At 40.5% G+C, this 25,076-nt stretch overlaps 1 protein-coding gene across 3 annotated transcripts in view; it reads right to left on the reverse strand.

Moving 5' to 3' along the window:
* The window catches only part of DENND5B (DENN domain containing 5B), a 189,772-nt gene that overhangs the window by 13,437 nt on the left and 151,259 nt on the right, over positions 1-25,076 (reverse strand). For all 3 annotated transcript variants that reach the window (XM_078075846.1, XM_078075847.1, XM_078075849.1), the window contains 6 exons: positions 23,550-23,631; positions 10,047-10,175; positions 8,002-8,123; positions 4,171-4,316; positions 2,573-2,691; positions 812-999 (listed from right to left, as the gene is read on the reverse strand). In XM_078075846.1, the coding sequence (XP_077931972.1) occupies positions 812-999; positions 2,573-2,691; positions 4,171-4,316; positions 8,002-8,123; positions 10,047-10,175; positions 23,550-23,631 (786 nt within the window). The remainder of the gene's footprint in view (positions 1-811; positions 1,000-2,572; positions 2,692-4,170; positions 4,317-8,001; positions 8,124-10,046; positions 10,176-23,549; positions 23,632-25,076) is intronic.

Raw genomic sequence — 25,076 nt, forward strand, 5'->3', positions numbered from 1 at the left:
GGCATATAAGTATAGCATCCTATCCATAGATGTCACTCCTTTATAGTATTTTATTACTTCCATAGGAACATAGGGGTAGGGAGAGGAATTTTTAGATTTTCTCTTGGAATAAGGGGCTCTGGATAGCTAGATGTAGCTCTCTGGGAGTATTGTAATAAGAACTGTCCTTATTCCTCCTTTAAGGTTGTTGTTGTTTTTGTTTTTCAAGATTTTATTTATTTGACAGAGAGAGACACAGCAAGAGAGGGAACACAAGCAGGGGGAGTGGGAGGGAGAAGCAGGTTCCCTGCTGAGCAGGGAGCCCGATGCAGGGCTCGATCCCAGGACCCTGGGATCATGACCTGAGCCGAAGGCAGACGCTTAACGACTGAGCCACCCAGGCGCCCCAGTTGTTTTTTTAAAGTACGATCCACCCCACAACATGGGGCTTGAACTCACAACCCCAAGATCAAGAGTCGCATGCTCTACTGACTGAGCCAGCCAGGTGCCCTTCCTCCTTTAAGTTTCAGTCAAAATATTATTTACTCACATTTCCATAGTTTAATTAAAACAGAGCATGCAGTTTTTGTTTGATTTTAATATCTAAATTCTTCAGGCTTTTAATTATTCGTTAATTCTTGCCGTATTTTTTCCCTTTCCTCTCTCCTCCCTCCCTCTTTCAAATTCCGTTGGCCCAAATTAATTTTCCTCAGCTTTCTTCTTTTTAATCTTGTCACAATTCATTAATGCAACAGTTTCCTGTGAAATGGCCACATGATGCCCGCAACATCTGAGGCACACTGCAAATTTAATGATCAATGGTGGTACTTACTGGTGGTTTTTCCTGTCAGTGAAGTGATGCTCAGTCTCCGGGCCGAGGTGGGGGATTTCTGTTGGGGTGGAGTCCGACACTGCTTTACCAGATCCTCATCTGCCACTGAGGTCATCAATTCCCCAATAAGGATTCTCTCCAGGCTTCCATCATCAATGCCTTTCCCCAACCACCGCCCGCATGGGAACCTTGTAGGTCAGAAAAACAACTTCTCCATCACCAGCACTTTACTAGTTTTAATCAGAATTTTTAAAATGGCACCATGGATGAAGCCTGTCATTTTAGTGCCTATGGGTTGTTTTTTAAATTTTATTTTATTTTATTTTTTTTTATTTATTTTTTTTTTTATAAAAGATTTTATTTATTTATTTGAAAGAGAGAGAGAGAGCACATGAGAGGGGGGAGGGTCAGAGGGAGAAGCAGACTCCCCGCTGAGCAGGGAGCCCGATGCGGGACTCGATCCTGGGACTCCAGGATCATGACCCGAGCCGGAGGCAGTCGCTCAACCAACTGAGCCACCCAGGCGCCCTGTTTTTTAAATTTTAATTTTAAAATTTCAAACATACAGAAAAGTAGAATCGTGTAACAGACACCCATATTCTTTAATGTTTTGCTATATGCTTTGTTTTTATTTTGTGTTGAAGTATTTTATTATTTTTTTAAAAGATTTTATTTATTTATTTGAGAGAGAGAGACACAGCGAGAGAGGAAACACAAGCAGGGGGAGTGGGAGAGGGAGAAGCAGGCTTCCCACTGAGCAGGGAGCCCGACGTGGGACTCGATCCCAGGACCCCGGGATCATGACCTGAGCCGAAGGCAGACGCTTAATGACTGGGCCACCCAGGCGCCCCTGTGTTGAAGTATTTTAAAGTACATTCCATGCATCAGGACGTTTTACCCCTAAAAACACTTCAGTGTGAATCTCTGAAAAATAAGGACATTCTTTCTTATATAGCCAGAAATTGTTATCACATTCAACCAAATTACAATGATTCAGTATTTTCTCATACCTAGTCTATATTAAAATACTGTGGTTAGTTCTGACAAGAATATTTTCAAACTAGAAGTTAATGTGGGAGATGAGTTATAGGAGAAAAGAGGACAATGTTTCCAAAGAGGAGTAGCAGCTGTAACTAGTAGAGTCCAAAAGATCCTTTCCTCCTACTAAATTACTTTAAGCTGCCTTTTTTTTTTTTTTAAATCACAGTTATATCAGTCTTTTCCAACACTTGTGGACTAAGTATTAAGAGCAAACACAATCAATTTTTTAAAAGTTTTTTTGGTGGCAATTTTGTATTACATAAAAAGTAAAACTAAGGGGCGCCTGGGTGGCTCAGGTCATGATCCCAGGATCCTGGGATCAAGCCTCCCCCAACCCGGAAACTCCCTGCTCAGCAGGGGGCCTACTTCTCCTTCTCCCTCTGCAGCTCCCCCCTCCATTCGTGTTGTCTCTTGCTTACTCTGCTCTCACCCTCAAATAAGTAAAAAATTTAAAAAAAGTAAAACTAAACCAAAAACCCTAAACTAAAATTCGAAGGCAGTGAGAAAGCTTCAGAAAGAAAACAGTTCTTTTTTTAGAGTTTATTTTTTTAGTAATCTCTACACCCAACATGGGGCTCAAACTCACCACCCTGAGATCAAGAGTCACATGCTCTTCAGGCTGAGCCAGCCATGCGCCCCAGAAGAAAACAATTCTTAAACATTTTCTTGTCTAAAGAGCCTCAAAGAAAGAATTCTGAGCTCCCAAGGACATTTACTTACCTGTATGTATGTCCTGTGATCTCATTTCTGACCATGACACAATCCACTAGCCATTTGGCTAACAGTCCTGAGTTATCATGCCCAATCTGAACAGTGGTCAGCTTCCCCAAGTTCTGGCACTGGAGGGACAGGACCACAGGTTATTCAGAGCCTGATCCCACCCACGCCCACTACCACTTAGCTTTAGTGGTGGCACTTTGGTTCCATCTAATTTAACAACTGCTGAGGACCCATCCTGCATAATGTGCTCTGCTTTGTACTAGAGAAATATATTCACATCTAATATAACCCGTCTATGAGATAAGACATATATGGACATTAACTATCAAGTGAGGGGTGCCTTTAGGATGAGACGAATTTCAAGAAGTGGCGATAGGATCCTATTTAGATTCAGTCACAGTGAGGTCAGGAAATAACCACGATATAAAAAAAATCACTGACACAGCTGTTTTTCTGTTTCTGTAAAATGCTAAGGCAGAACTGACCTCAACCCTTATCTACGAGAAGTCTTTGAAACTATCATAAAAAAAGTACAGTTATCAATGTCCTTCCTGACCATTGTTGGACAAGTACAAAAGAAAGCAATGATAAAAGTAAGAGTAAAAATAAAAGTCAATTAAATTCTGACTTTTAAATTCTGATAAAATATCACAGAACCCCCAACTGACTATGTATGGTTGGGAACATCAGAGCTATGAGTTCTTAAAGCCCTTGACTTCTTCGTATCAAGTGAGAAGGCATCATAGCTACCCAGGTGAGGGAGGAGGGCATCCTGAATTAGCTGTGGCAGGAAAGATGGAAAGAAGTAGGCAGAAATGAGAGAGAGTCTGGAAACAGTAACGACTGGATTTATAATAGAGTTTATGTTCCATACTTGCTAGTCAAAGAAAAGCCAAGGGTTTTAATCTTTTATACATAATGAGTCCATTAGAGAAATAGGGCTAAAACGGGCTCTTGGGTGTGTTATGACTGAGTGGAAACTGCTATTCCCAGACCCCAAGGAACACAATAGGACATTCAGTTAGAACTACTTCCCTCCTGAAACAAGAGCACGAGTTTGTCTTCTTCCTGCATGCCAGGATCAGCCTGCAGGGGGGCTCAAAGACAAGGGGAATATTTCACCAGCTGACACCTGAAAACTGACTACAATATTGAAAGGTATTTTTGTAGAATCACTCTACAAATGTCACCATGTGGTTTACAAGCCATAAGCATGGATGTCAGCTCTCCTGTCCTTTTGTCCAGATTCAGGCAGGGAGCATTTTACCGTAAGGAAGAGAACCACTGTGGGAAAAGCATTTACTAGAATGTTCCCTACTTGCCTGGTTCTGTGCTAGGCATTGGCAATCATGGAATAGGACCTAGCAAAGCCCCAAGGTATTCCATTGCAAGTAGAAAAATAGAGCTTAATAATTAAAATTATAGCAATAAAAAAAAAACTGTGTTTAAGACAATTTTAGGTGTATACTCACAAAAATGATCCTGCATGCTTGAGTACTCCTTTTATTATTTGAGGAAAAATGAAAAAGTAAAACTGGAATCCTTGTGAAGAACTATGTATGACATTTTCTGCTAAGAAAGGTATTGGCTGAACCTACCTCAAAAGTCATTTCGAGGAGGTTTTTGGGAATCTGCATTACTCCCGTGTCTCCTAGCTCTCCTGATACACAGATCCAAGGGTTCGATGTGATGATCGCATTGCTCAGCTTTTTGATGGGGATGATCACTGACCTATATGGAATCACTGAAAGAACAATGCTAAAATTAAGTAAAAATTACAATAAAATTCTCCTGATAATAAAGCAAATATATATTAATGACTCTGCTGGCTTTCATAGGTAGTTTGCTCATTATGATCTATCAAGATATACTTGAACAAAGAGATGAGATCGCCTCTTCCAGTCTAGAAAGATGAGGTCCAGTTTATAAATCACAAGTCTCAACACTTTCGATGGTTTCCATGGCATCTATATCACCAGGTATGCATGGCATGCAGAGCATCACCATGGTGATATATATAACTTCTACATTTACAAAAAAACAATCCCAGGCATTAACACCAGAACTGACTGCTATACAGAATTTTCATTGCTTTAACATTTTAAATTTTGTTCTAAAATCAAGTATATAAATGAACATGGTTACTGACATGGTTTTGTAGGTAAAAGGGGGTGAATGACTTCTTGGACACTATCCCCTTGTTGCTAATTTTCTCAGGCAATGTTTCAGAACGTTCCCATCCCAATTTTTTTTAAAAAGTATTTTATTTATTTATTTGATATATATAGAGAGACAGTGAGAGCAGGAACACAAGCAGGGGAGTGGGGGCGGGAGAAGCAGGCCTCCCGCTGAGCAGGATGCCCGACATGGGGTTCGATCCCAGGACCCCAGGACCACGACCTGAGCAGAAGGCAGACACCCAACGACTGAGCCACCCAGGCGCCCCATCCCAATTTTACACCATGATAAGCAAAGCCAAGAGTAATACCCAATGCCATTCTGGACCTAACATAAAGTCTATAAACCACAATTTGGAAAGCTATCGAGGCCACTCAGGAGGTACAAGAGGAGCCCTGGGGAAAGAATCAAAATGTAGAAAGAAATCTGTGTGCAGTCTTTTCCTTCTGAAGGCTCTTCAAAAGGCACACCACTAGATGTCACTGTCCTATCACCGTCTTTTGCTCAAACAGGATGGCTCGCTATACATTGTGCACTCCCTCCATTCTCTTTTAAAAATGGGGATGGCTCAAACACACTGGCGCATTTTTATTCCTCAAAGTCATGCTTGTTTTTTTTTTTTTTTAAAGCAGGGTAGAATCAATTTTTGTTGGTATCCTTGGGATTTCTGCTCCTTTAGTCCTAAGAAGGGGTATTAGAAACCCTCCTTGAAAGATCTACACATAGGATGATACATATTTATTGGACAAGGTGCCCAGATACAGCCTCAGAAAATGAGATCGTGGTTCAATGCACTTAGATGAGGAAAGTGAATGGGATAAATGGTTCATTTCCCTAATTTTACATAAACGACTTTCTTTATGTTGGGTGAATAACCTCCCTTTCTGTCTTTTCATTTTGGCTGAAGGAAAGGAAAATGTCAGAGGAAAGGCCATACTTTCATGGTTTAGTAATCATCAGAATCAAATGGGTTTAGAAACTGAAAGCAGAAGAGGTTAGTGCAAGACTTTATTTTAGGTGCCAGAGGCTTCTTTCATTCCTTTCACGGAGAGGATTAAAAAAGCTGCAAACAAAAAAAGAAAAAAAGGGTTTAGGGTCAGCAGTTCTGAGGCTGCAAAGGGACCACAGATGCACAAAAGTGACTACATAGAATAAGGAGTAACATTATTAAACTTAAACTATTTCTTTCATGAAGATCTCAATTCCTCGAAGAGTTACTTAAATGAAATCTATAGATATAGGCAGGATCTTAGAAATTGTAACTACCTCTGCTATTTCTTCTCTTTTAAAACTGCACCATCTTGGCTTCTTTTTTAAAAAAAGAAAGAGAGAGGGAGAGAATCTCAAGCAGACTCCCCACTGAGTGGGGAGCCCCGACACAGGGCTCGATGTCACAACCCTGAGTTCATGACCTGAGCTGAAATCGAGTTGGGCGCTTAACTAAGCCGCCCAGGCGCCCCTAACATCTTAGCTTCTTATACCAGCAGTAATGTACTAAACTGACTGATAGTTCAGATACTAATAGATAGTTGATAGATATTACTGGTTGGCCCAATACCCAGTTCAGCTCCATTTTTCCTTGTCTGCTTCTATCAGAGACTAGAAAGCCAAAACCTACAAATTTTTGGCCAGTAAAATGTTATATTTATTGGGATTTCTTAGAAAATCCCCTTTTTCTAGCACAGGTTCTGCCCTTTCCTTCTTGGCACTCCTTCCTGCTAGAAGGTGGATTGAGAACAGCCACCTTGTGACCACGAGGTGATTAGCACACACTGAGGACTGTCTAGGAAGAGAGGGACAAAGACCCTGGGTCCATGAACGTACTATGGACTATCTTGAAACTTCTCATTATACAAGAAATATGAAACCACCTATTTTTTTTTTTTTTAAGATTTTTATTTATTTATGTGACAGAGAGAGACACAGCGAGAGAGGGAACATAAGTAGGGGGAGTGGGAGAGGGAGAAGCAGGCTTCCTATGGAGCAGGGAGCTCGATGTGGGGCTCGATCCCAGGACCCTGGGAGCATGACCTGAGCCGAAGGCAGATGCTTAACGACTGAGCCACCCAGGCGCCCCGAAACCACCTATTTGTTTAAAGCACTGTTTTCCAAGTTTCTGATTCTTGCAGCAAAACACAATTCCTAACTGATAGAAGTAAAAATTCTCCAAAGTGGGGAGTGAAGAGGAGCTGCTGCACCTAAGCATTAGTACTGGTGAATAGAATAAATGCTATAATTTGACTTTCTATCAAAAACACATATCCGGTCAGCATTTACTCCCTCTACAGACCGACATTATTCAGTGAGGTCTTGAAGTCTTTCTGAATCATCAAAGTTTAATGATGTTCACAGTTCTATATGTTTATTATGGTATGCTGATTTTTAAAATTTTATTTATTTATTTATTTTAAAGATTTTATTTGACAGAGAGACACAGCGAGAGAGAAACACAAGCAGGGGGAGTGGCAGAGGGAGAAGCAGGCTTCCCGCTGAGCAGGGAGCCTGATGCAGGGCTCGATCCCAGGATTCTGGGATCATAATCTGAGCGGAAGGCAGATGCTTAACAACTGAGCCACCCAGGCGCCCCAAAATTTTTTGTGTTTTATGTAAGATACTGGACCATTTGTTTAATAAAACATTCTTTTTTTTTTTTTTTTTTAAGTAAGCTTTAGGCCCAACATGGGACTCAAACTCATGACCCTGAGATCAAGAGTTGCACGCTCCACGGACTGAGCCAGTTAGGCGTCCCTAATCAAACATTCCTTTTTAACATCCAGCCCATTTCCTCCTGCAGACTGGGCTTCCTGGGAAGCAGATGAAGTCAGAAATCAGCATGCAAGATGTTGCTCCTGGGATCACCACGTGGCTGAGAGAGAAGCTGAGCTGTGACGCAGTCACAGTGAAGTCCTCAGCTGATCCCATAGGTAAGTTCTGGAACAGCCCTATGATAGTCCTAGGATGCTGGCTGGCCCTGCTAGGAGGGATCATCTTGGAGGGTTGGGTGTGGAGGGGGAAGGTAGTTTGTTCTGGTGAGGCCCTCCCCACAGGGGCTGACAGCTGAGGGCTGCCTTCCCGCAGTCCTCCCAGCTGCTGGGGCACAACCTTCATTCCTAAATAGAGGTCTGCTGCCAGCCTCACTCACAATGTCTATCTCATTGTACTATCATGTATCTCACTTTGAAAAATATAAACTCTTATTCCATTAGTTGCCTGAGCAACTCTTCACTTAATAGCCAGTTCTCCAGACTTACTGATAGTGGTGAACACACTGGTGAAGCAGAAGTAGTCAACCGCATTGAGGGAAAGAAGATGGTAAAGAAACTGCTCTCTTTCTTCTTCACAGCGTAGAAAAGCGTAACGCTTATAAAGCTTCCTAGGAATGGGTAAGACAAGCACAAAATAATAGTATATTTTTCACGCTTTTCATTATGTCTGGCACTAAAAGTAAACAACTTCACTTAGTCAAAGCCAAATACATTAATTTTACTTTTAGGACTCAGTCCTAAGAATATAATATGAAGTACGGGCAAGGTTTACTCACAAATGTCCACTAAAATGTTATTTGTAAAAGGAAAAATGTATCACGGTATATGCATATATTGGAATACTGTGTGAGCACTGAAAATAAAGTTTATGAAGTGTTTTAACAACAACAACAAAACTACTACTAAAAATAACAAGTAATTTTTATTAAGCACTTACATTTAAGCACTTTTCCAAATGTTTTATAGTTGTTGATACATTTAATCCTCATGATTACCCTATGAAGTAAGTCTACTAGCATTCTCATTTTATAAATTAAGAAAACAAGAGATACAAAAAACTTAAGTATCTTGTCCAAAGTCATTCAAATAGTAAATAGTAAAGGCAGTATTTGAACATAGCCATTCAGTCTTCACAGCTTAAACTCTTATGATACAGTGAAATGTCTATAATACACTAAGCTAAAAAAAGGATGATACTGGGGAGCCTGGCTGGCTCAGGTGGAAAAGCATGCAACTCTTGATCTTGGGGTTGTGAGTTCGAGCCCCAAGTTGGGTGTAGAGATTACTTAAAAATAAAATCTTAAAAAAAAAAAAAAAAGGATGATACTGAATTGTAAATACAGTATAATCTTAACTAAGAGAACATGCATAGAAGAAAGTACAGAAGAAAACGTGAAATACTTGGTATTTACCTTTATATAGTGGGATTTTCTTCTTCTTCTTTAAGTAAGCTGTATACCCAACGTGGGGCTCGAACTCATGACCCAAGATCAAGAGTTGCATGCTCTACCAACTGAGCCAGCCAGGTGTGCAACTATATGTATGTATGTATGTATTTGTAAGTAAACTCTGCGCCACATGTGGGGCTTGAACTCATGACCCTGAGATCAAGAATCGCATGGCTCTACTTACTAAGCCAGCCAGGTACCCCCAGGCACCCAACCTTTATGTAGCACTTTATGTACTTTGGCCACAGTGGCCATGACTGATTTATAACGGGCAGGGATGGGTGAGGGGAGTAACCAGTTTCAGAGAGTAAGATCAGGTTCACAGGTTATACCTCACTTTGCATTCTTTATCAAACCTACTCTTTGGACATTAAGACTCATCTTAAAATGCTCCAGGAGGTAAGTAGCCCAATCGATGATGTGTACAAATGCAAAACTACAAAAAGAATGTTACCATGATGAGATTCCAACACACAGTCTTGAGATCTTTGAGATCTTTGTTGAATTTTTTGCATAGCTTTGCTCTAGAGACCTAAGTCCTCAGCCTTCAAATTAGGTCTAACATATATATTATATAGATGATGCATTTTATCTAAGAGGGTTTCTTGATGGAGTAAAGGGAAACCTATTAAAACAGTTAACAATTAAGTAACATGCATTTGATTGCTTTCCTGGCTCTAAACTATTGAATGTAAGCATTGGCAAGACTCTCAAAAGAAAACTGTTAATGCAGACTTTTTTTTTTGCTACTTCAGGTTTTGTTGTGATCTTTATGATATAAGGTTTACATAAATTCAACCTATATTTTGGATGTTACTGTCAGCCTGTGTGGACTAGTTAGCTTTTTTTCTGGTTGAGAACAGAGCAATCTGGCCTTTGGCTGTCAAGTATGGTGTGTCCTCCCAGGTAAAATCAAATACTATGTCAAACCATGGAGTTTCCAACGCACATGCCTGTTAGAAAGAACACACGTGCACAGGAGTCAGCAATTCATGCTTAAGCTGCCAGTCTGCCAGCTTATGCAATCTGCTTTGCAGACACACAGGTCACAGAAGCAGAAATGTCTAAGAGGCTGTCTCTTACCTGGTGAGCAGCTGGTTGGAGAGCAACTGCTTGAGATGCTGGGACAAGAGCTTCTTTTCTAGAGATAGTCTTATCCATGCCCGAGCTCGTCCGACGTCAGTCTTGATCTCACTCATGTTCTGAATATGCCTACAGAACAGTAGCAACAGCAAAGATGTAGATCCTAAGAATAACCTTGAGCTGGAAAAGAACTAAAGCATTACAGCACTTTGCTCAGAACACTTCTTTCATACTTAGCAGAAGTGTGAATGGGTAATACACACTTTATGTTGATTAAACCATTCAAAGGTTCCATCTGAATCATGAATTCAGTCCCACATCAGAATTACATTACAACACATGTGCACAGGCAACACCCTCAGATAAAGCAGTTAACACTCGTTTATTCTTTCAGATTTTATTATGTTCTTGTTTCAGCCTCATGGTTACCTGTAACCTGGCAGTTGATTATTCTTGACCCTTAGGAAAATAAAAGTAAGTTTTTATTCAAAATAATTTGTCTAGTTTGACGATCTGCCACAACTTTAATCCACTGACTTATTTTTCAAGTAGTTTCTGGACAACATATGGAAAATATGAAATCTTACTTTCCTTGGCACTTGAAGACTGCCCTTTTTTTTTTACTTATACATTCAAAATTCCTTTTTTTTTTTTTTTTAAAGGTTTTATTTATTTGACAGAGAGACACAGCCAGAGAGGGAACACAAGCAGGGGGAGTGGGAGAGGGAAGAGCAGGCTTCCCGCGGAGCAGGGAGCCTGATGCGGGGCTCAATCCCAGGACCCTGGGATCAGACCTGAGCCGAAGGCAGACGCTTAACGACTGAGCCACCCAGCGCCCCTCTTTTTTTTTTTTTAAAGATTTTATTTATTTATTTGAGAGACAGAGAGAGAGGTAATGAGAGCAGGAACACAAGCAGGGGGAGTGGGAGAGGGAGAAGCAGGCTTCAGACCGAGCAGGGAGCCCGAAGCGGGGCTTGATCCCAGGATCCTGGGATCACGACCCAAGCTGAAGGCATATGCTTAACAACTGAGCCACCCAGGCGCCCCATAAATTCAAAATTCTTAAGCATTTAAAAGACTTTGAAAATTGTGTGGCCACAGAAGAAATCATATGGTCAAACCCCAACTGAACGTTACATGTATGTATAGATTAATATTCTGTGTAGAAGTCAATGCTGTACCCAGAAGGACTGAGTTTATCTTACTTTTTTTGGTCTTTTTTAAAAGATTTTATTTATTTATCTGACAGAGAGAGAACGACAGCGAGCACAAGCAGGGGGGAGCGGGCAGGCAGAGGGAAAGGGAGAAGCAGACTCCCCACCAAGCAGAGAGCCCGACATGGGGCTCAATCCCAGGACCCGGGGATCATGACCTGAGCCGAAGGCAGACATTGCACCAGCTGAGCCACCCAGGCGCCCCTGAGTTTATCTTCCTAAATGATTTTCCTCCTAAAGGGGAAGAAGGATTGGGCAGGAAGGGCAAGCCTAAGGGGCAGGGTAATTGTAAAGCCACTACAGTGAGTCACTAAAAAGTCTTTGTGATTGTGACCCACCATCCCTTCCTCTGATTTTTATGTCCAGAATGACTCATCCTAGCTGTAATAAATATTACAACAAACCTTTTTCTCTAATGATTCTAAGAATTCAGAATAAGGAATATCCTCCCTGTAAAATATACACATATTCTCTCTCTTTTTAAAAATATTTTATTTTTAAGCAATCTCTACACCCAACATGGGACTCAAACTCATAACCCTGAGATCAAGAGTCACATGCCTCACCAACCGAGCCAGCCAGACGCCCCTCTTTCTTTCTTTTATCCTTTTCTCCCTTTCTCCTTCCCTTCCTCTCTCTTAATCCTTGGATCTAAAGATTTAGGCCCTCATGCCTCAGTACTGATATGTGATCAAAGACTCTTGATAAACGAGATGCAAAGCATTGTATCACGTTACACAGACACACTGACGAGGTGGCTTAAAAACAAGTCAGAATGAGGAATTAAAAGAAAATTATGTTGCCATTTTTGTAGTTCTTAGCCAACCTCACCTCATTTCTAAGAATTTTTTTCAGAATTTATGACATACTGATTTTATCTTTAAAGGGCTCATTCCAGTATACATGGTCATGAATAGAGAAAGCTGTTGTCAGGCAAGCCGCCTCATAGGCTCTGGTTCTTACTGATGGTGCTGGCAGTGGGGGGACACTTGACAACCCAATCTGGCACCTATGAAGCATGAGCCTATGAAGCAGCACTGGATCTTCCTCTACCCTGCTGACATTTCCCAAATGATGACACAGCTAACTCAAAGCAACACAGGGAAAACGCTCAGGCATTTGCCACTTAGAGTTCAACAGTATTTATAAGGTACCCTGTGAATGTAGTGCCAAGGAGGAGCTCACATAATTGAGGAATACCAAGCTGATTCAAAGTGTATTCACTGAAAATGAATCTACACTAGGTTTGATAAGCACTTACGTTGTATAATCTTGTCCTCAGTATTCTTTCTATTCTAAAACAGTAAAATCGGGGTACCTGGGCGGCTCAGCTGGTTGAGCGTCTGAATCTTGATTTCGGCTCAGGTCATGATCTCAGAGTCCTGAGATCAAACCCTGTGTCGGCTCTGTGCTGGCTGTGGAGCCTGTTTAGGATTATCTCTCTGTCTGTCCCTTCCCCTCCCCGCAATCCTCAAAAAAAAAAAAAGATAAAAATAAAAAAAAAACATTAAAGCCTACTGAACTAAGTTTTATATTGGCCTTAACCAAGTTATCTGGAGACATGGTAGGTAAGAATGACAAAGTGAAAAATAATTATAATTTGAAAAAACAACCTATGTTTAAGGAAAAAGAGAAGGACTGGGATACATAATGTGCAGTCTATTTTAGGTAGCAATCAGCATTCCCATCATAAAATTATTTACGCTAGTTTTTTTTTTTTTGCAAAGAGGCATGGGAGTTAGGAGATGAGGCCTCCAGACTCTTCTCCTCAAGCCCATCTTATTCACTGGCACCAGGGAAGTAACTTTAAAATACTGGCTCCTTAATATAATTCCTTTGTTCCAGAACCTTCAGAAACTCACAGGATACAGTCTGAACTGTAGAGGCTCACATTTAAGACTTACTACTCCTCAGCCGCAACGTATCTTCCTATTCAAAAAAATTCCATTCCAGACAGCTGACTCATAAGACTTTGCATTCCATTACCTGAAGTACTTTCTTCTTGTTTCCCTATTTGATTCTATTCGTGTCTGAGACCTCAGCTTCTTCTAGATACCTTTCCATGACCACAACAGGCTTCCATGACCTCTTCAATGTATGAAATCCTATAGTCTAATTTGAATTTGCCATGTACAGCTTATTACTTTTCTCATTCTCTCTTGGTATACATTTTTCTCAGCTTGTAAAAGCTCCTTGGGGAAAGGAGCCCACTATTCCTTAGCAGCCCTGCAAACTTCTTTGTACCCTATAGGGCCTAGCACATAATAGGAGCTCAAAAACTCTGTTGCTTTGTAAATATCTATCTAACTTTATGCTTTAACAATTTTTATGTGTTGTGTTATTAAACTGTAATCCAAATCTATTTTTTTTTTAAAGATTTTATTTATTTAATTGACAGAGCGACACAGCAAGAGAGGGAACACAAGCAGGGGGAGTGGGAGAGGGAGAAGCAGGCTTCCCACTGGGCAGGGAGCCCGATGCGGGGCTCGATCCCAGGACCCTGAGATCATGACCTGAACCGAAGGCAGACGCTTAATGACTGAGCCACCCAGGTGCCCCTGTAATCCAAATCTATTAAAAAATTAGCTGTGCAGTTATACCATTTGAATCTGCTTTTAACTGGAATAATTTATTATAGATAACTACAATGGAATTCAACATATTATACAAGTATTACTTCCAAAAGAGATCCTGTTAATTCACAGAAAAGCATACATGGCATGGCTTAAATAACTTATTTACTTGATTTATTTCTAACACTGCTACAAAACTGTATAATTTAGAAAAAATTTTTTTAAAGATTTTATTTATTTATTTGACAGAGAGACACATAGCGAGAGAGGGAACACAAGCAGGGGGAGTGGGAGAGGGAGAAGCAGGTTCCCCGCTGAGCAGGGAAACCGATGCGGGGCTCGATCCCAGGACCCTGGGATCATGACTTGAGCCGAAGGCAGACGCTTAACGACTGAGCCACCCTGGCGCCCCTAGAAAAGTTTTTTTTTTTTTTTAAGATTTTATTTATTTGACAGAGAGACACATAGCGAGAGAGGGAACACAAGCAGGGGGAGTGGGAGAGGGAGAAGCAGGTTCCCCGCTGAGCAGGGAAACCGATGCGGGGCTCGATCCCAGGACCCTGGGATCATGACCTGAGCCGAAGGCAGATGCTTAACGACTGAGCCACCCTGGCGCCCCTAGAAAAGTTTTTTTTTTTTTTTAAGATTTTATTTATTTGACAGAGAGAGACAGCGAGAGAGGGAACACAAGCAGGGGGAGTGGGAGAGGGAGAAGCAGGCTTCCCACGGAGCAGGGAGCCCGATGCGGGGCTCGATCCCAGGACCCCGGAATCATGACCTGAGCCGAAGACAGACACTTAACGTCTGAGCCACCCAGGCGCCCCTAGAAAAGTTTTTTTAAAAAAGATTTTATTTGGGGCGCCTGGGTGGCTCAGTGGTTGAGCGTCTGTCTTTGGCTCGGGTCATGGTCCCAGGGTCCTGGGATCGAGCCCCGCATCAGGCTCCCTGCTCCGTGGGAAGCCTGCTTCTCCCTCTCCCACTCCCCCTGCTTGTGTTCCCTCTCTCGCTGTGTCTCTCTCTGTCAAATAAATAAATAAAAAATCTTTAAAAAAAAAAAAATAAAAAAATTAAAAGATTTTATTTATTTGACAGAGATAGAGAGAGAGAGAGAGCGGGCGCACACACAAGCAGGGGGAGTGGCAGAGGGTGAGGGATAAGCAGGCACCCCTTGAGCAAGGAGCCCAAAGTGGGGCTCGATCCCAGAACCCTGAGATCATGACCTGAGCCAAAGGCAAAAGATTAACTGACTGGGCTACCCAGGCGCCCTTAGAAAAGTTTCTATGTACTTTGTCTCATTTGATTATCACAAAAACGAGTGAGAAGGAGATCATCATTATTTCGCTTTAAGGATGAGAAAACAGAGAAATTGAGACTAAGTGATCCATTCAAGGTCACAGAGATAATAAATATTGTTCTAGAGATGTCATCCATTTTCTACCAATTCCATTTTCCTCACACTCACATTCTTGGAGAAGCTCCCCTTCCCCAGACCCAGAATACACAACTCTACTTGCCACCATGACCTATGGCCCCATGATCCTAATCCTTCACTTAGAATGGACTGAGTAAGAGGAACGTGCTGAGCTCACTAGATTTTCTCTCAGAAACTAGGAATTAGTATACTGGAAGAAAACCAAGTTAGTTTTTGTTGAATGCTAAAAATAAGAAACAATGTTAAAGCCAGGGCTTGGGCAAGCATATGCACAATAAAACAGAAAGAAAGGGGAAGGGAAGGGAGGGAAGGGGAGGGGAAGAAGAGCAGATGTGAAGGGAGAAACAGCGATGATTTGCTTCCAGTGAGACAGTGAGAGTAATCTGTGACAAGACTGTTAGCAGCCACAGTTTCTGTTCTTGGATTCTGGAAGACACCCTCATATATCTCCAATAAATCCATCCCTTTTTACTGAAGCGGGTCTGAATGGGCTTCTGTTCCCTAAAACCAAATGATTTCTAAGAGTGGCAGTACCTCTAAATTTGAATCCACATTTCCTGAATCCAAAATCAGTGCTTACTTCACAATATGTATCATTAACAAAACCCAGTATTGTTCGTTCGTTCGTTCACTCACTTAAACCTGGTATTCTTTATTAGAGAAATTAAGGATTAGCTGATTTTAGTTTAAGTTCATATTCTGTACAGACATAAAAATTCCTCAAAATATTCCTTCCCAGGGTAACAAAATCAATCATAACTACTTAATTTTAGTGTAGAATAAAGCCAGATAGTCATAAGCACATATGTACACATTATTAGTAAAAAGATAAAAAGGAACTAGCTAATTTACCCTCAGGTAATTTATTCCCATCTTTATAAATACAATTTTTCTAGGATCTACTTAGACATCCTGTTCATTTGTTTACATAGTCAGAATACCCAGACGTGGATTATAGTATTCAGTCCCCTTGGTCATGTAATATTTTCCTGAACTCCTCAACATCAATTACAATATCATTAAGAAAAAAAGTCTATTTGAACAGTTAGATGACATGTACATGGCTACTCTGGAAAGAAATTGGTAATATTGGTAACACCATGATAATCTCTTTTAAATGCAGAATCTGTACAATTATTTACTGTCCCCAGCCTTTCTCTATGGAACAAAAAATCATTCTACAATGGACAGTCTGGTGATACCTGGCATCTACGAAGGTTTTGGGGAGTTGTCTAAGACAAAGGGGAAAGCCTTTAGATACATCTGTCCTGGACTCAAAGCTAAGCAATCTGGTGCCAAGACTCTTTACAACTATGAGGACTCAAAGTGCCAATGTCTTTTTGCCTCAAGAGATAAACCTGGAAAGACGGAAGGTACCAACAGAGACATATGCCCGAGAGAGAACTGGAACTCAGAGAGGTATACTAATCCTGGAAAATTAGTTTTTTCTTTAATTGTCTAGACTGAAAGAAATAAAGGTTTATTTTTATTTTTTTTTTTAAAAAGATTTTATTTATTTGAGAGAGAGACAGAAATAGCGACAGAGATAGTGACAGGGATAGCGAGAGAGAAGAGAGAGAAGCAGGCTCGCCACTGAGCAGGGAGCCTGACGTAGGGCTCGATCCCAGAACCCCGGGATCATGACTTGAGCTGAAGGAAGGGCCTTAACCGACTGAACCACCCAGGCGCCCCTAGAAATCAAGATTTAGAATATTACTTGGGTGTTTTTCTTTAAGGAGAAACATCTATATCAGCTATCCAGGTAGTGATTAGGGACTAAAATGAAGCACTTGTCAAGAACCTGAAAACAGGGAAATAATCCTGTCCACTAAGAGTAAAACTCTAAAGTAAACAGATCTTGAATAAGAACAACAATGTATAAAACACCATCTTAAAGGGGTAGAATGGAAGCAGAGAAAAGGGAGAGACAACCACCGGCAGTGTTTTCTTCAGAGCTTCCTGAGATGCTATCAGTCCCAGGAGCATGAGGATCACTAGTGTAGAGCTGGATGATTAGGCTTCCACATCTCTGCTTCTGAAGATAGCAAGCAGTCCTCTGATTTTTATCTAGCTTCCAGGCAGAGAATATCCATATTTGTGAATGAGTATCAAGTCATCTGGTTAGGGAAATAATGTTTTGGTTTCACTGGCTTCCTGTGACTCTCTCCTTACGTGGTCTAGATGTGACCAGAGATGACAGATGACCGAACTCCAGCCCATTATTTTTACATCTCTCTTAGGTATCTGAAGTAAATGTCTTGGTTAGTAGATTCAGTATCTTAGAATCTGACTATATTTTGGTTTACTAATTATTTGGTTTCTGAGCTCACAAAGCTGAAGACACTCTAGCATATGGACTATAAAGACCTTGAAAGAGTGCTGCTATGTATGCCAAAAGAAACTGGGAAGTCATACCCATCAGAATGGCTATTGTTAAAAAAAAAAACCCAGAAAATAACAAGTGTGGGTGAGGAGGTGGAGAAATTGGAATCCTTGTGCATCGCTGGTAGGAATATAAAATGGTACAGCCGCTGTGGAAAAGAGTATGGTCGTTCTTCAAAATATTAAACATGGAATTACCATATGATCAAGTAAATCCACTTCTGGGTATTTGCCTAAAAGAACTAAAAGCAGGGACTTGGAACAGATACGTGTATACCCACATTCACAGTATTCACAATAGCCAAAAGGTGGAAACAACTCAAATGTCTACTGATAGATAAATGAATAAACAAAATGTATATATGTAAGATGGAATCCTTACCTAAAAGAGGAAGGAAATTCTGACATGCTACAACACGGATAAACATTATAAACATCTGATAATGAAGATTTCAAAAAGTGTAAGACTAAGTGAAACAAACCAGATGCAAAAAGCATGGTTCCCCTTAAATGAGGATAGGCAAATTTACAGAGGCAGAAAATTAAATAGTGGGTGCCAGGGGCTGGGGGAGAAGGGAGAATGGGGAATTATTTATTGTTCAATGGGCAAAGAGTTTCAGTTTGGGATGACAAAAGTTCTGGAGATGGACAGTGGTGATGGTTCCACAACACTGTGAATACTTAATGGTAGGTTTTATGTTTATGTGTACACATAAAACATATATAAAATTATTATATATGTATTTGTCACCCATTCTCTCACCCACCTCCCCTCTGGTAACCATCTGTTTGTTCTCTATAGTTGAGTCTAGTTTTTTTGGCTTGTCTCTTTTTTCCTCTTTGTTCATTTGTTTTGTTTCTTAAATTCAACATGTAAGTGAAATCCTATGGTATTTATCTTCTTCTATTTCGCTTAGGATTATACTCTAGCTCCATCCTTCTTGTTGCAAATGGCAAGGTTTAATTCTTTTTTATCATTACCACAATTTTTAAAAAAAGGGGCATGTGGGTGGCTCAGTCAGTTAAGCATTTGACTCTTGATTTTGGCTCAGATCATGATCTTGGGGTTCGGCCGGGAGTCTGCTTACCTTTGTCTCCCTCTGTCGCTCCCCCCTCCCCGCTCACAAGTGTGCTTGCTCTCTCTCAAATAAATAAATAAATCTTAAAAAAACAAAAAACAAAAACATAGAAAGAAAGCAGAATCTATGTGGTGGGTATAAGAATGTGTTCATTGTAAAATCTTTTGACTTCCTTGTACAGTTAAAATTTTTTATGATAAAATGTTAGGGGAAAAACCCTGAAGTCTTTTTTTGGCAATGCCATTCTACCTTATGAAACACTTTTTGAAAGCAATCAACCACATTTTTTCTTTTTAAAGTAAACTCTATGCCCAATGTGGGGCTTGAACTCGGGACCCAAGATCAAAAGTCGAATGCTCTACCGACTGAGCCAGCCAGGCACCCTGCCAACCAGTCAAGTTTTATTAAAAGCATCTATCATTTGGTCAAAACATCATTTTAGGATACTTGGGGGTCTTTTTTCAGATTTTTTATAAGACAAAGACTGAAAATTGAAAGCCAAAGTAACCCTTATGTGTTAAGTCACAGGACATCGATTTTTCAGTTGAGTATCCTCAACAAATAGAGATTTAGTCAAGGTTATACTAAATTATATTTAAACTGATGTGCACCCTACACTACTGCCGACTTGTCTGTGTCTACTCATGGTTGGTATTTTCCTGGCAATGTGGCAAAGGCTGAGAGCCTGCATCTAGTTAGAAAGAGACCTGACCTATGGTCAGGAAACCTTAGTTCTAGTTCCATTTCTGCTATTAACTGGCCATATGGTCAAGATGCTGGGGTAGCTTAGTCGGTTAAAGCGTCTGCCTTCAGCTCAGGTCATGATCCCAGCGTCCTGGGATTGAGTCCCGCATTGGGCTCCCTGCTCGGCAGGGAGTCTGCTTCTCCCTCTCCCTTTGCTCCTCCCCCTGCTTGTGAACACACTCTCTCTCTCTCTCTCAAATAAATCAAATCTTTTTTTAAAAAAAATCCAAATCCCTTGCCCTGGCTGGCAGAGCTGACTTGATTTGACAGCATTATCTTCTGCCATTCTCCCTCATACCACTTCTTTGGTTCCTCAGCATGCCTTCCTTGCTTGTTGCCCTGGAGCCTTTTTCTACCTATTCCCCTCACCTGATAGCTTTCCTCTGATACCTCCTAAAGAACTTCCACAGGCTAGCCTCCTTCTTGTCATTTGCATCTTAGTTCAAATGTTGCTTCCTCCAAGAAGCCAGCCCAGATCATCTGTTATAAAGCAGCTACCCAGTCACACTTGTTCACACCCCTATTTTAATCCTCTCCATAACAGTTATTTGTTCTTCTAACATTACTTTTAAACTTCGTGAGAGAGGCAATCTATCTGACATTGAAAACTATTGAATTGCTAGTAAGTGTTAATGGAGTCCAACACATAATTGGTGCTCAATTAATTGTTAAATGAAGGATTTGCCTATTTTATTTTATTTTTATTATTATTTTTTTAAACTTAGTATGACACACAATGCCCTTTATTTTTTTATTTTTTATTTTTTTTTAAGATTTTATTTATTTATCTGACAGAGAGAGACACAGCGAGAGAGGGAACACAAGCAGGAGGAGTGTGAGGGGGAGAAGCAGGCCTCCCGCGGAGCAGGAAGCCCGACGTGGGGCTCGATCCCAGGACTCTGGGATCATGACCTGAGCCGAAGGCAGGTGCCTAACAACTGAGCCACCCAGGCGCCCCAAGGATTTGCCTATTTTAAACTCTGTGAGTGTGCATGAGGGTGTGTGTATGTGTGTGTGTGTATGTGTGCTTATCTAACATTTTTGCTTATATCTTTATATCTTTACCTGATTCAACTGGCCAAACTATTCAATTATTTTGGTTACAGTTTCGGAGTTTTAAAAAGGTGGTGATTGCTAAGATACTTTTTACTAATCAATTTAATTTTAGAATATAGAATAGAAACTTAAGAAGTCATATTGCTTAGCTTCTTTTTACAGATGTGGAAGCTCAGGCCCAGGCAGGTTAAGTCTAGGACCATATCACCAATTTTACTTTTAATATTTTATTTGACAGAAAGAGAGTACCAGCAGGGGGAGTGGCAGGCAGAGGGAGAGGGAGAAGCAGGCTCCCCACTGAGCAGGGAGCCCGATGTGGGGCTCAATCCCAGGACCCCGGGATCATGACCTGAGCTGAAGGCAGACGCTTAACTGATTGAGCCACCCAGGCATCCCTCAAAGTTGTTTTCTAAAAAGACTTCTGGGACGCCTGGGTGGCTGAGTCAGTTAAGCATCTGCCTTTGGCTCAGGTCATAATCCCAGGGTCCTGGGATCGAGTCCTGTGTTATGCTCCCTGCTCAGTGGGGAGCCTGCTTCTCCCTCTCTCCTCTGCTCATGCTTTTTCTTGCTCTCTCTCTCAAATAAATAAATCAAATCTTAAAAAAATAATAAAAAGAACTGTCTGTGAGGTATATGTATATACACACACACACACACGTAAATAAAGTTGGAAGCAGAAATAAATATATATGTATATATATGCATGAGTAAGTATACACACATTTGTTTCTAGGCCTATTTTGGGTTCTTTAGATTTATTACCTCACTGAATCTTTTTATTTTATTTTACCTTTTTTAAGATTTATTTATTTTAGAGAGAGAGAGCATGCGTGTGTCTGCGCACACGCGCATGCAGGTCAGGGGAGGAGCAGAGGGGGACGACGGAGAGGGAGAGGGACAAGCAGACTCCGCACTGGGCCCTGACACGGGGCTCAATCTCATGACCCTGAGATCTTGACCTGAGCTGAAACCAAGAGTCAGACACTTAACCAACTGAGCCACACAGGCACCCCTCACTGAATCTTTACACCAACATTTTGAGAGAAAGACTGTTACTATCCCATTTCAGAGGTGAGAAAACTGGGTGCGTAAGTAACTGTCTGGGGCTATAGAGCTAGTGCATGGCAGAGCTGAAACAGCAACCTCTGTAGGCTGGTTCCAGAGCCTGAGGTCTTAACCAGGAAGCTATGCTGTCTCTTACCAAGCAAAGGGAGTATATCTAAGCAGGATACCCCTCTCCCCGAAGAACATGAAGGAGATAAAAGTAAATAAGCAGAAAACTGGCAGGAGTAGGGTAGCCTTATGTGTTGTGACCATCTCCTAATTAGGTTTTAGAAGTTAGGTTCTACTATGAAATCACTGTAGAACACATGTGGTTTTATTTTTCCATTAAGAGAGCTGGAGATCATTTTTCTCTCAGAGTTACAACTATTCTCATGCTGGCCATCAAAAGGAATCATAACTGGAGTGGTGGGGGGTGGGAGGGATGGGGTGGCTGGGTGATAGACACTGGGGAGGGTATGTGCTATGGTGAGTGCTGTGAATTGTGTAAGACTGATGAATCACAGACCTGTACCTCTGAAACAAATAATACATTATATGTTAAAAAAAAAAAGAAGATAGTAGGAAGGGAAGAATGAAGGAGGGGAAATCGGAGGGGGAGACGAACCATGAGAGACTGTGGACTCTGAGAAACAAACTGAGGGTTCTAGAGGGGACAGGTGTGGGGGGATGGGTTAGCCTGGTGATGGGTATTAAAGAGGGCACGTACTGAATGGAGCACTGGGTGTTATGCAAACAATGAATCATGGAACACTACATCAAAAACTAATGATGTAACATAACATAAAAAAAGGAATCGTAAGATTCTTTGAGAACAACTATATTTTGTCTAGCAAGGAATAAGAGTATTGGAGATATAAATATATAAATTGATTCAGATAACAAAAACTAACATTTACTGAAACTTACTATGAGCCAAGTACTTCTTGAAACTTTTTATAGTAATGGACTAACTCATTTAATTCTCATAACAATCCTATGAGCTAGAGAACGGTTTTTATCTCTGTTTCAGAGATGGGTTAATTGAGGCACAGAGAAGTTACAAAAATTGCCTAAAGTCACACAGTTCAAGCAGTAAAGCCAGGATGTGTAACCACTACAGTAAGCCACCACTCTTAAGAGCTATGCTTTTCGGGGCGCCTGGGTGGCTCAGTTGTTAAGCGTCTGACTTCAGCTCAGGTCATGATCCAGGGTCCTGGGATCAAGCCCCACATCGGGCTCCCTGCTCAGCGGGAAGCCTGCTTCTCCCTCTCCCACTCCCCCTGCTTGTGTTCCCTCTCTCTCTGTGTCTCTGTCAAATAAATAAATAAGATCTTAAAAAAAAAAAAAAAAAGAGCTATGCTTTTCAGTTGCAAGTATCTGACAAATCAAATAAACATCAATAATTAATATTAAGAAAGCAATAAACCATAAAAGGGAAGTTAAGTGTTCTAATGTTGTAACATCGACTATAAGCCTGCATATCTTAAGAGCTAAGTGTTGTGCCTAAAATGTTTAAAAGAAAAAAGCCTCTGTCTTCCTCATTCAATAAATCTATTTTAGATATCTCGATGCTTTCTCACGATTTCTAAGACCAGTAATTGCAACTGGTAATTCTCAGATTTGCATTTACTTCAAATTAAACCTACGTGACAGCAGTTTTTCTGCCAAGTAACTTGTCATTATTTGCAGATTTTTTTTGGTCTGTGTCTGTGGGCAGCAGGTATTTAAGGAGATTTTAAAAACTGAACAAAGAACTTATAAAATAATTTAGCTACTTTAAAACTCTTCTCAGTTGTATTTTCCCTTTGAATTTAATGCTAGGAAAAAAATAATAGTTTAAAAGTAAAATAAGTAAGATTATAAAAAAATGTTTTCCTCAGAATATATAAGCAAAAAATACACATAGCCATAATTATTTGAGCAATATAAGTGAAAGCCATAAATATTTGACAGTTATCATCAAATGCTAGCATATATACCTCATGTCTTGGATAAGAGAGACCCTGAGTGTTGGCAACATAACTCCTGAGTCAGATTTTCTTCTTTCTGGTCCAAGGGCAACTATGTAAAAAAATATCAGCAAAGTATTAGAAAAATAATACCAAGGACAAAAAAAAAATCTACATGGTTCACATTCTATAAATAAATACTTTCAAATTACTTTGATAAGAACTAAAGAAAACAGAAAAGCTCATTTTTCCCCCCTGAATGATGCTACTTTATTAATACAGTAAAACAGCTATTTTCTTTCTAATTAATCTGGGGCTGCATTTGGAAATTTAAAATGAATCATAAAAGCCCACTTAGCAAATAATGCAATGTGTGCAAATTTTGGCCATGAGGACCAGTCATTTTCTAAACTCATTGAAATAGCTCTGGATAACTACAAGAAAGCAATGTCTATAAATTAAGCTACTAAGTATGTGAATTATCTCTGGGTTCATAAATTACAATCACATAATTTCTTTATACTGTGAAAGAGTGTTTAAAATGGAAAATCTAAGAGTCCGGGCTCTCTAGTCTGGTAAGTTTCCACTTCAAAGTTCAGAATCCAAAGTACAGTATATCATGCAAAGTGAGTAATCTAAATGGACATTTAGAAGTATAATGTCTGTGAGTCATTCTCTTTGGAGCTTGAATGGTTAACATTTATAGAAGAAGGAAAGATTGTTCCCTTATATAGCAAGAGCTAAGCAATCAATTGTTGGCTAACGTATTGCAGTTGGGAGTGCTCGATTTCACTTTAAATGGGATGCTGTGGAGTTCTGTGCCCTTTCTTTATCTCCATTTTTCTATCTGTAAATGAAAACTAAATTGTAACATCACATTTCGCAAATACATTGATAACATGAGAATTTAAGATGTGGGTTTTACTGTATATTAAACCTACATTTTCTCATTTTTAGATCCATTCTACTTTGGAGAGGCTAGGGTACAGTGCAGAAACACACAGATACATGTGAAGCTGGCCTGGAACATTCTGTTGTCTTAGGGTCTGCATGTTTCAGCACCTGGTGGCAGCGGCTGGGCTGATACTTGGCAGGTATGAATGAGCGCTGCCAGGACAAAGAGACTGTGGCCAGGCCAACCGAAAGGCAGTTCTTTTGAGGGCCTTCCACACCAGGTGGGTGATAAATAGGCCATTTGTCATGGCTGTTTCAGATGGAGTTTTCAATGGGTCACTAAAAACACTGCTTTATCTTGATACCCAAGAGGTAACAGACACCAAGGAAACTGTTCCAGTGACTTGCAGGGAATGTGCTGTTAGTCTTCATGAGACTCTCACCATTTAAGTATGTAGTTAATGAAAGCACACCTCTCTTTTTGGGGAGAAAGTAAAAAGTTCAGAGAACGCTTCTACACTCCAGATGATTAGATAGCATGAAAGAGGGCCACACTAGTGGTAAGAAATAGGTTGAAAAGAGAAAAAAAAAAGATCATGAGGTAGGAAAAGGAACTGAAACCATAATCAGCAACCTGGCTAGAGGGAGACATGACAACAAGAA

This window comes from Halichoerus grypus, chromosome 6 (genome assembly GCF_964656455.1).
Source record: "Halichoerus grypus chromosome 6, mHalGry1.hap1.1, whole genome shotgun sequence".
NCBI lineage: Eukaryota > Metazoa > Chordata > Mammalia > Carnivora > Phocidae > Halichoerus > Halichoerus grypus.